The following is a 12,492-nucleotide window of genomic DNA, read 5'->3' as shown; positions in this document are numbered from 1 at the left end:
CTCTCTTCCACAGGACACACTGGTCCTCAAACGCCTCGCCTGTAGTCCCACCTGAGCTATGCTGGCTCAGGCATGTGTGAACTGACCAATCACAATAGAATGTGTACACAAGGGGGGGAGGGGCCTTAAAGAGACAGGAGTGTTTCAGACTGAGGGTTAATACAGTGCTGCATCACTGGACAGTCTGAGAAAACTGATGTGTTCTTGAGCTTAAACACATACAGACCTGTTCTAGCAGTAACCCAAAATAAAATTATGAATGTGAAAGTGTGCATAATGTCTCCTTTCTAAGTCTTTTGATGCATTAAGATGAATTGATTCAACTCATCTAACTGTGAGGTGCCTGGAGATTCTGATGAAGGACTGACCCTGTTAACTGTTGGTGCAGATCAGGATCGAGGGACGGATCCAGAATTCTTTCTCTCTTTCTCCAACTTTGCCAGATGCTGTTTTTTATCAGGGAATAATCCACAGAACTTGATGAAAACACTATTGAGATGACTGGTATCTATGAGGCTTTGATCAGGCTTGATTGAATTAAATGGGACTGTTGGCGGAGGCATGTGCTCTTCCATGTGCCACTCTAGTTTTAGTACAACATCATTTTCTGTCCCATTATCGACCTTGTTAAGTCCACATCACGTGTTCTCTAACAACCCAACAGCCTGATAGCCACCAGAGTACCAGACCGCCCTCTCTCCTACTGGAAACAAACAATTACAGAGAAGAAAATGAAAGGACGGAGAGGAAAAGAAGAGAGCAGCAGGTTTAGTACCACAGTGAGCTCCATGGCGTCGTCCTCCTCTCCTTCCTCTCTATTGTCCTCTATTTCCTCCATGACTTCAGCCTTGGCCTCGGCCACCAGCTCCCGCAGCGGGCGGTTTGACGTCACCGACCGCACAAAAGGGTGCTGTGGACACAAGAGACAGAGAGGGTTAATTCATTATCAGTCCAAATGTGCAGGACTTCTTACAACTTCTTGTTTTTTGTATGCATGTATTTCATCTTATTCTGGCCCAAACTTCCTTTGCATGGCATTCAGCTGTTTACTGCAGGAGGAGGGAGCAGGGCTCAGTGTGAGCGCAGGGTGAGCACCAGATCTGGACACATTATCCATGGATTTGAGTACCATTAGAGTTGAGATGCTGCCAGTACCGGACAACAATGAGATATAAGTGGTCTACAGAATAAAATCAAATAATTCTAGTCCGTTCAATAGCTTGCCTACGAGGCCTCGAATGGCGACACCTAAGAGGCTGCAGAAGACTTTCACCGGGGGAGAAACTCCATCCGCCACCTGCCAGATCCTGAATGGCTCCAACAATAACGGCTCACAATACCAACTCTGCCTTAATGTCACGCTGATGTCACTGTGTTCAGTCTAACAGAATCTCCTTAAGATAGCAAATCCACGTTTACTTCCCCCAACTGCTGGAGAAAGTGTGTGCTCTGCCATGGTGCTAATACAGCAGCATGAGCTGAGTCCGAGGAGGATAAAAAGCTAAATTAAAAGTTGAGTGCAGCTGGGATACAAAGCTGGTCATCTATTATTCAGATGCTTTGCACTGCTGTGTAATTTAATTGGAACAGCTGACAAAGGCTACAAGTGGTGCTGGACCATGAAGTGTGTATAAGTCGGTGTGTGTGTGTGTGTGTGTGTGTGTGCCCGTGTGTGTGTGTGTGTGCAGGTCCTGTCCTGCATTAGCTTCAGCTTTTAACTTCTCCAATAACCAACAACAGTCAGCAACTGTCCCACGAGGCGGCTGCAGAACAGAACTGCTGAGTGCCATCGAGCCACTTACACAATGGAAATAATAGAGCATGAAAAATGAAAGATTTTTAAATAGTATTACATACAAATGGAATTGATAATAGAACATCATAGACAGAAGATTATTTGTGCTGTAGACTCTATTCACATGTATCAACAGGCTCCATTCAAAATCAGCACAATTCACGTCAGTTTTTGAGTGCATGGTATTATTAGAACATGCAATTTAAAGATGTATTAAACAGGAGATGTAAATAATAATTCCTGCTCTATTTGTATGATCCTCAATATATACTTATTATACTACATTAACTAATGTAGAGGAGAGACCTGCTGGTACACGACCACTTCCTGAGCACCTGACAGTCGTGCTACTGTTGCACTGGCCACATTCATTCAAGGGTAAAGTTTAATGAATAATCCATTCCTGCGCACAGGCCCGCTACTCTTTAGCTACATAGCTCAAGTTGAATTTAAAGTAAATATATATAAATATTATATCTAGAAAGATCAATTACCTGTCCTGTGTTGGTCCAACTGAGAATATTAATTAACTATAATGTAAAGACAAAGAAATACTGCATTATCTCACATTATATGTATATATAGCTAATAATAATAATGTGTGAGCCACTGGTACGCCTGACTTTTTAATTTAGGAACATCAGCATATCGTTTAGGTGCACCCAATAATACATTTGAATCTCTTTAGAAAACATGTTTTCGTCATTTAAATCACTGCACAAGCAACAAGCAATGATAACAGGTCTGACAGTGCTGCTGACCAGCAGGTGTCAGAGGAAAACTTTCAGGCCCATTTGAGAGATTTAAAGTAGAATTAATGACTGAATCAAAGTCACATATCATCCATCTGTTTTTCTTTCCCTCCAGGCACCATTTGAAATATTTACTGCACGAACGTCTGAGATTTCAGCTTTAACCTGTTGAATCCATCAGGTGAACTCATGTTCAGATAATCCCAGTTCGCTCAAACTATATTAAAGGGAAAATGACAAACATTGTGGATTTGCTGCTCTGTTTAATGTTGAGTGTTTTTTAGCTGCTGTAATGGATCAGAGTGTGCATCAGTGGAGCTCCCATCCTCTCTTTAAGGTTTCATGTTGCTGCAGGCCGAGGCAGGCTGGTGACTTTGGTCTTACATGCATGGCTGGGCGTGAAAAGGTTAAATGTGAACAATATGGACCATTATGGGACCAGAACAGGGACTGCATGAGGGTAGTGTTACCTCTGACTGGGAGTATTTGTACTTCTGTCTTCTTCTGTGAGGATCAGTTTGAGTCTAGACATTTTGTGGTGAGTCCTCATGTCTATAACAGGTGGTCCAGAGGTTGAGCTGATAATTAGCTTAGGTTAAGTTTGGGTTTGACATGGTGTAATTTTGGTTTACATTAATAAAACTTACTGAACTTTTATTTGCCCAAATTGTGTAATAGCAGTGTGAGATTTGTGTCTTTGTGTCTGATCTTAAAACAAACCTTAGTGTGTATTATAGACCCAACTAACACATGACTTACTTTATCTGTTTATTCTTTATATTTTTAAAACTATTTTGTCTGTTAAACAATTTAACCAACCTCTGTGTACAATAAAGTTCAGCATTAAGAAACTTATCGTGCTGGCTTTAAGTTCATGAGGTGAAACATTAAATTGTCTTTGTATTATCATCACTCTGTTATATCTACATTTTAATCAACATCCCGACGTTTAGTGGAGTCTGAGTTGTAGGCTGAGAGCCAGTTCAGGGTTGGGCTTATGCATACAGTCATAGTGTTATGGTTCATGGCTGGGGATTGCGTGATGTCAGTGACTCAGAAGTACTGAGGTATAACTCAGTGTGTGCCTTCACATGTCAATATTGCAAAACTGCTAGATTGTCACGGCACAGAGATAAAATATCTTCAAGACTCCAGAGGTAAAAATGACCAAAATGAACAGACACGCCATGATCTGAAACAGAAAGCATAAAATATCACATGAAGATTTACGCTGAGGAATCCGGACATGAGAAACTGTGTGGAGGAGGAGAGGCAGCATAATGAGTCCAAGTCATCCAGATGGTCTGCAGCCAGCCGCGCCGCCACACTGACTGATACTGTGTCATGTTGTTCTGTGTACATTCCTCATGAGAACATGTGGGAAGGACAGACTCAAAACTTTAAAAAGGCTGATGACAAAGACTTTCATTTCCTCTTTATGATACAGTCACACACAGCAGCTACACCCCAGACACCATCCATGATTCATCATTATGTCCTGATCACTTACTGCATCTGTTTTCTAAATCCATCCACTCCAATAAATGACCAAAGTCCGACCTGAAACTCACTCACACTTCCATCACACAGCAGAACTGACTGCCATCATCCCACAGCTATCTCCAGTAAACACTATCTGACAGCTGTGAGGAGCGGCAGTCATGATAAACATCTAAAACCTCCAGCACGGCACCAAAAACTGGACCACGCCCGTGTCTTTCCCCCCACTGGAGAGCACATGCACTATTCCCAGCAGGCCGGGGTCTGGGAGTTCCATCTCTGCCTCTCTCTAATTGGCCAGAGGTGGTGAGCTCGGGGAGATCCAGACATACTATTGGCTGAGGGTGGGAATGTAAATAGTTGGCATTCCCTCAGCTGTGGGATACAGACAGGAAACCGTGGCTCTGAATTTTAATAGAGCCTGTGCTCGTGCTTTAATCCACACCCTGCTCGCTGTTCCCTCATTTCTCTCGCTCAAGATTCTGGGTTCAGAGAAACATTTGTCCAAGGTCATCCTCAGATAGTGACGTTTTCCTGGCAGAAGAAATGTCAACAGCCTTTCCTTACTGATGTCCCAGCTCTGCCAAAGTGCACTTAGAACTGAACATTTGAGGTTTTGCGTCACAAGGCTGAATTTATGTGCGTTTACTGTTGGAAAACAACAGAAACCCCCTAACCCCTAACCCTAACCCTAACCCAGCTCAAAGATCCCCAGTCACACTGAACAAACAGTGTGTGTCATGTCTTTTTCCTCCTCATCTACTTCAGGTGTTTCTGAGAATGCTGCGATGCTGTTTTGCTAAGAAGCTCCAAAGATTCTGAGTGATGCATGATGGTGAGAAGACTCCGTTTTCATTTCTGTGTGAACTTTTCCTTTAAAACATTGCAAAAGCCCCATGGCGATGCTCCAAAAGTAAATGTTGGTCTTTTTTTTACCAGCGTTCTTCAAATTAAATTCTCCACCCCACTCCTCTGCCTTCTCCCCCCTCCCGACCTCCTCCTCCTGACCCCCCCCCACCTCCTCCTCCTCCTGACACCCCCCCCCCCCCCCCCCCACCCCCCCCCCCCCCCCCTCCTCCTCCTGACCCCCCCCTGACTCCTCTCCCCCTCACATGCCAGTGCCCTCCACTGTGGCCACCACTCCCTGGCATAGATCACTCCATTCAGGTCTTAAAATAGAAGATTATGTGTGTTGATGCAAGATAAGGACAGACTGAGGACAATGTTGCACCATATTTCAAAGTGCAGCATTGTGTAACACTGAGTAGGTTATAATCGCACATGGGGACCCACCTCTAAGAGCTGCGAGGCAGTCGGACGAGTTTCTGGGTTTTTATCCAGAGCTTTCCTCAGGAAATCTTTAAAGTCCTGCGACCTTGGGTGAACACAAGAAAACAACATTAATCACAACAAGAGGAGAGGGAGGGAAGTGATGATCGTAAAGACATTGAACACATCATTTTCTGATCACTTCACTGTTGCTGCACTCAATCTGCTGCTATGGAACATTCAGATTCATTAAACTGAGAGGGGGAAGGTTTGGACCTCACTGATGTTCTGTTTCTCTGCTGAGTTGTTGGCAAAGTTTTTAGAAAGGGCAAACAGGACTGCAGGTGGAGTGGGGGAGGACAAATAAAATGGAGTGTCCACATAGATACCAGTGCAGGACTTTGTGTAAAAACGAAGTAACGAAATTAACTCAAATGACCCGGTGAAATCTGGACAGGTTCTGTTGACACCAGCACCACCATAGGCCTAATCGGTGCCTAAACTTCAGGATATATAATTCAGGACCCGATGACACCATTTCTGAGACAGAAGATGACAGAGGAGAAAGATGATTTATTGAGTCCCAACGTACGTTTGTTGTTCTTTTTTTGCTCGAGTGAGTTTCGTGCGGTGTGTGACACCTTGCTTCATTCCCTACTGCTGCAAAAAAATTCTGTTGCTTCTTTCCTCCAACAACTTCTCAATTAACTTAAAAGGTGCAATTTGTAAGAATTGCAATTGAAAAAACTTTTGAAAATTAACTAAAATTCTCAGAAAGAGGAAGTAAAGAGTGATTTCATTGTATTGTGCTGCAGATATGTCTACATAAGCATGCTAACCACTCGTCCTGTCCTGGGCTGCTAGCTGCACAGCTAACTAGCTAATGGCAGCTACAGGCAGAGGTTGTTAGTTGTTAGTTATTCCAGTGAATTGCTGCCCCAGTTTGTACGAATTCAACTATAATTCTGACATATTGTACCTTTTAATCCCCCATTTTGGCTCATCCTTAGCTTGTTAGCCATCTAGCGACCGGAAAGATGACAACAAAAAATGACATGCAACCAGATGCTGAGTAGTTAGCTAAACTAATGTACAACAAAACCTCTACTAATGAAGATTATGTGTGTGAATGCATCCTCACCATTTGTGTGGCTGCTCCAGGCTGGGGGGGTCCGACTTGGCGATCTTCAACAGCACCCTCATCGGGTTGAGCTCGTGATGCGGGGGTTCAATCTGGGCGAGCTCGATCAGAGTGATTCCCAGAGACCAGATATCAGCCTTGTAGTCATACGGAGCATCCTTCATGGTTTCGCACATCACCACCTCTGGGGCCATCCTAAGAAGACAAGTGAGCATTATATAGTGTGAATCTTTAATCCAACATCATTACATTGGAAAGTTGTCCTGAGAGCGATGTGTGACCCGACTGAACACAAACACCCCAGGGACCCGTGGAAATAATGCTGCTTAAGAAATGTCTTAGTGTAAAACAACAATTATGAGACTGCCCAAATAGAAAAGAATTTGTTGTGGAAGTTTCTAAACTCTCTCTTCACTTAACAACTCACAGAACTGAGACAGTTTTCAAGGAAGACTGGGGACGTTTTCCATGGGCATCATTTGAAATGTTTACTGTCAATAAAATGTTGTCTTCTTTCATACATTTAGTGTAAATGGTGATATCAGTTGAGACAGTGCGCTCAAACAGCTGCTAAATGTTGGCAGGCAAGGTACACTTACACTTTTTTTGTTTACATTTGTAAACATATTTTATGAGGCATGAAACTATTTAATGCTTCATATTTAAAGCCACATTTACGAGAAGACAACATTTGGAATCTGGATTTGGAATTTGATTTGGAATCTGTCACAGCAATTTGCAAAGTTTGTCCCGACTCAACAACTCTGAAAATCACCCGTTTTTCTAATGGAGTCTGGTGGTATCACTGTTACTAGTTCAATGCTTAGTTGAACTGCCAACACTGACAGTCTAAGAGAGCCCAAACATGTAATCTGCATTACAGTGAACCACATGGAAATCAGATGATATGTAATCTATCCTGCCTGTTGTTGTGGCTTCTTCTTCAGCTGAGTAGGTGGTGCTGGTCACATGTGTATACCTCTAAAACTATGTGGTCACATCCAGCCCAGAACACACTGGGAGGTGGTCTGAGCCGGATGTGATCACATAGTTGTAGTTTTAGGGCTCAGATCTCAACGGTCAATGCATCTGACACATGTTGATACCGAGCCTCATGCAGTGAATTCGCCTCAGGTCCAAAATCGCACACATTCTATTGTCTAAGTATTTGTTAGAATGTCTAGGTACAACATATACTATGATACTATGACAATTGTGTTTAAAAATCAGTGTTTAGCCAAATCCACAGTCGTGTGACAGGGAAATCATGCTCTGATTTCATAAAGCTGTGCCTGTAGCATTTACAGCAGCACAGGAGGTGACTAACTGATGATGACTGCAGGCCGGTAAGGAGTGTTACTCCTGTCGCTTACTCGCTGCTCTGCACGTGTCAACATCAAGCACACTTCTCCAGTCGGCTTGTGTTTGCTGTCAGTCTGAAAAAAGGCTCTCATAACCCAGAGCTCTTAGATCTGCTCAAATGCAAAGAAACTGAAAGTTTGCTCTGTGTTTCCTGTTGACTTTACTTATCAGAACTTTAAAGGGGAAAGTTGTACACCAAACTGCCTGCGATATTCTTTTCAGGACCGGTCGCTATCATGCAAGTGAGGGCTCGGCCACGTTCTTGAGCTGAGAGGGTATCTCTGATGGATGATATACAGCTGTAGTCAATGGTTAACTGGCTGCAGGCATATTCACAGAGGGGACAGCAACATGGAACAAGGTTCACTACCACCGAGATGTCAAAGTGTGTGTGTGTGTGTGTGTGTGTGTGTGTGTGTGTGTGTGTGTGTGTGTGTGTACACAGTATCATGCTCAGTCATGTATTGTGGAAGAGATGTGGGCAGCAAGAAATTTGCTCTCACCGAGCAATAACCCCCTGCTTGGATGAGTCATGATGTGATGGTTGGTGCGTCTACAATGTAAATATCCTTTTAATAGTCCAGGTTATATTATGTAACAATGCAATTTTCGAGATGTTGCATCAACTTTGCATCATGCCAGATGTTTCACTGAACTCAGACACTCCCAATTGGATTATCTGATCTGTAAATGGTTTCTTAATTTAATCAGTAGCTGTTATCTACAGTACATCAGCCAGCCCTTAAACTGAGCTCTTTCCATGCTCTGAGTGAAGTCTTACTCACCAGTACGGCGTTCCAATGAAAGAATCTCTTCTTTGTAAGGTTTTGGTGTTTTTTGCAGACACGCCAAAATCAGCTACAAGGAAACAAGAGAGAGATGATGTGAGAAAGTTTAAAGAAATTCCCTAGAAGCAGCAAGGTTCAAGAAGTTTCATCCTTTTTTTCTCCACTTGTTGAAGCTTGTAAAGCTGTCACGACATCACGACGGGCAGAGACACAAAGACAGAATTTATACACGTCAGTTTCCCAAACAAGCTGCCCCCATTTCCCCCGACAGACCCTCAGATTACAGGCGTGTCCTTTCACTGGCGGAACACAGTTTTTCTCCGCAAGTAAGAATTTTACGTGTTTGGCACAGGATTTGGGACTTTACTCACACAGCAGCAGGCTGACTGCTTCAATTACAAACTGGCATGTTCTATTACTGGGACTTAAGTGACTGTCTTGGGGTTTTTTGCAGACTACAATTCAAATTTCTTTGACTTCCCAGTCAAACATATCATTTGGACTGTCACAGTCTAAACTTTTGCAGAAAAGAGTTTCACTTCTGACAAAGAAAATAAAAAGCTGCTTCAGCCCTTATTGTGCATCAAATAAACATTTAAATATTAGCATTATTCATGTTTGTATACAAATATTTCTACCATTCACACCTAAAGGCTCCCATGATGCACCACACATTTGGGAAATGAGAGTGCACAGTAACACTCCACACAACAATAGATGAGTGAGACTCAGTGTTCTGATCTTTGAGGGAAAATGGAGCTTTTTCTGATTCTTCTTGCTGTATTGTTGCATCGTGAGCTGTTGTAAGAAGTGAATTATTGTGGTATAAATAAAGTCAATCTTAAACCTTAAATCTGAAACACACCGACAGATTAACAGCTGCTAAAGTGTTTGCCCTAAGCTCTGCTGCAGGAAGGAAGAAAATGCCATGCACCGTAGGTGGATGTGATGTGTTTGGCTGACTTCACCGGCACTTAATTGCTGCCTTCTTTGAATTACCAAGTAGTTAGATAAGTTTAGAGACTGTAAATGAGTCAGTGTCATGACTTAATGAGTTCAGAGAGGCAACTCCCAGTGATTATATCTGATTGTGGAGCACCAATGAAAAACTTTAACAAGAAGAACCAGTCCAGCTCAGAGAGCACATCAGCTGGAAGAAAAAACATCATTTAAAATGAAGGAAAAATCGCTAGATAGTGAAGTATGAAGCTCTCACAGCTTACAGTTGGTGTTCTTGGTTTGTTGGTCGTGAGCCAGTGCAAAATAACAGAGAACCAAAGAAGTACAGGAAGTAAAAAGAAACATCTACTTTCTCCTATTCAAAGTTTTATGTTTTATAAAATCAGCACTTCCTCCACTGATGCTCACATAAAACACATTAAGAGCATTTTTGAAACTACACTTGAATCCAAAACAAGCTGCCAATTGGGTCGGATGCACCACATCAGCTGTGCAATGTGAAGAATGTGCCAAAAAATGAAAATATGCAGAACTTCTAAGAATGCAGTTTTCCCACACAAAGCTCACTTCTGATGGTCCTCCAGCACCACAGGAGGCCACAGGGCCTCTGACAGCATGGCCCACTACAGAAACAACCAGCCAGACCTAACCTCTCATGTGTAGCAGGAATGTGGGCTCTAAGAATATGTTCCATTTAATCGTTTGAATTATGGGGCGTAAACAGGTGACACAATGCTTTACAAAGCTGATCAAGTTTCAAATCTGTAAAAAAAAAAAACTTAACTTTCTGCAATAATGTGCTGGATTCCTGCTTTTCCTGATGTGTGTCAGGGGAACATTTAATCACAGCACTATTCTTTGACCTTGTTTCTTGAACAGGAAGCTTAAACACTTCAAATACGTAAAATGCTTAATATAACGCTGGTCCTTCTGCAGAGAAGTCCAAATCCTTGAAGAGGTCAAACCGTAAATATGAATGATGAGGAACCACAAAAGTTCAAACCGCGATCTGTAATTTACTTGAACCTTACAAAGCATCCAGAGCCCTCGGGTCATCAGGAGACGTCTACTCTGTACTCCCACGTTAACAACTGAGAAAGGTGAAGCGCGAGCTTCCTGAACACTGAGGTCTGCTGAAACTGAAGCTGAGTTACCCTGAGTCTGAATGGTGCCATATAGATAAACTTGCTTTGTGAACCGCTCACACCAGACATTTTTATCATCTGCACAGATACAGTACCCTCAGAACAGAACGTATTGCATGTTTCATATGTGTGTAAGCATGGACACACTGGTTCATGGACTCCATGACACCTACACAGAGAATAATGTTCAATCCATAAAAGGATACAAGCAGCTTAAACTAGTAATATTACTAAAGTATTAATGTCTAAAGCCTCACCCAGTTTGATGTCCCCATCTAACATGAGGAGGATGTTCCCGGCCTTCAAGTCTCTGTGGATGATCTTCATGCTGTGGAGGTAGACCAGCGCTTCCAGCATCTGGCGACACACCACCTTAATCTGTGGCTCTGTCAGCCCGCGATCCAGCTCTGATGAAGGATGGGAGAGGGCAGAATAGAAATGAGACTCAGGTAAACTCAGAGAGGGTTCAAAACCCATTTTGCACGCTGTGCACATTCCAAATTCCTCGTCCATACAATGAGGGCCAAACAAAGTCTTGAGGACTGAACTGGTGTGTGAACTCCACGAGAAAAAACAGAGAAAGGTAAACCCGTGATTACATCGATGAAGCCTCTCAGATAGTGTTGCTGGATAAGTAATCCCAGATCAGAGGAGCTTTCGCACATCCAAGCTAGGCCTGCCCTGCAGACTTTATTCTAGTGTGTCTGTGTTTGCTTAGCTGCAGTGGGGGTACAGACAGTTATGAGGATGTGGATTACCAAGTGAAAACAGACTGGGGGGGTTTCCCACACCAGAGGACTCCACTATGTCTAGAGCATTCAAGGCCAGACTGAAAGACAGACCAGGATAAATGCTGGTTTACTAGCTTTCTCTACATTCACATTGATGGCTTCTCCTATTCACACCTCCTTAAAGCCACAGCTCAAGGGACAGGTGTAGTCACAGCACTGCTGCAGGTGTGGACTCTCGTGACATGGAGGAAGCTGGAGCGATTATAAAAATACATCAGATAGATGGAGGCCTACCTAGCATGGTGGCATCCACAGCACCTCCGGGGCAGAACTCGATCATGATCTGAGGAATGAAGGGGAGGAGAGAAGGGGTGAGTTCAACTTGACCCAGTTTCATGTACATACAGTACAAATATGTCATTGACAGCTGCAATCTTCCTATCATGGTTCTAAATGTAACAACAGGAAGGACAGATCACTTTTCATCAGCAGCACATGCACCCACTAACATTAAACTTAATGTCTCTGTGTTCTGTCATGTCATTCCAAACCGGCTGTTGTTGGGTACAATATCCATCCATCCATCCATCCATCCATCCATCCATCCATCCATCCATCCATCCATTTTCATCTGCTTATCCGGTACCAGGTCGCGGGGGCAGCTGCCTGAGCAGAGACACCCAGACTTCCCTCACCCCGGACACTTCCTCCAGCTCTTCTGGGAGGATCCCAAGGCGTTCCCAGGCCAGCTGGGCGACATAGTCACTCCAGCGTGTCCTGGGTCTTCCTCGGGGTCTCCTCCCAGCGGGACATGCCAGGAACACCTCCCGAGGGAGGCGTCCCGGGGGCATCCGATACAGATGCCCGAGCCACCTCAGCTGGTTCCTCTCGATGTGGAGGAGCAGCGGCTCTACTCCGAGCTCCTCCCGGGTGACAGAGCTCCTCACCCTATCTCTAAGGGAGCGCCCTGCCACCCTGCGGAGGAAACTCATTTCAGCCGCTTGTATCTGGGATCTTATTCTTTCGGTCATGACCCAAAGTTCATGACC

The 12,492-nt window shown here is 43.7% G+C and overlaps 1 protein-coding gene across 1 annotated transcript in view; it reads right to left on the bottom strand.

Moving 5' to 3' along the window:
* stk10 (serine/threonine kinase 10) overlaps positions 1 to 12,492 on the bottom strand; it is a 41,673-nt gene that overhangs the window by 12,892 nt on the left and 16,289 nt on the right. Inside the window, exons 3-8 of the mRNA XM_037118593.1 lie at positions 11,738 to 11,786; positions 10,970 to 11,119; positions 8,605 to 8,677; positions 6,458 to 6,652; positions 5,341 to 5,422; positions 776 to 910 (exon numbers count right to left, since the gene is read on the bottom strand). Of these exons, the coding sequence (XP_036974488.1) occupies positions 776 to 910; positions 5,341 to 5,422; positions 6,458 to 6,652; positions 8,605 to 8,677; positions 10,970 to 11,119; positions 11,738 to 11,786 (684 nt within the window). The remainder of the gene's footprint in view (positions 1 to 775; positions 911 to 5,340; positions 5,423 to 6,457; positions 6,653 to 8,604; positions 8,678 to 10,969; positions 11,120 to 11,737; positions 11,787 to 12,492) is intronic.

This window comes from Acanthopagrus latus, chromosome 13 (assembly GCF_904848185.1).
Source record: "Acanthopagrus latus isolate v.2019 chromosome 13, fAcaLat1.1, whole genome shotgun sequence".
Taxonomy (NCBI): Eukaryota; Metazoa; Chordata; class Actinopteri; order Spariformes; family Sparidae; genus Acanthopagrus; species Acanthopagrus latus.
Note: the sequence above shows the minus strand (reverse complement) of the source record. Positions and strands in the feature narration are given on the sequence as shown.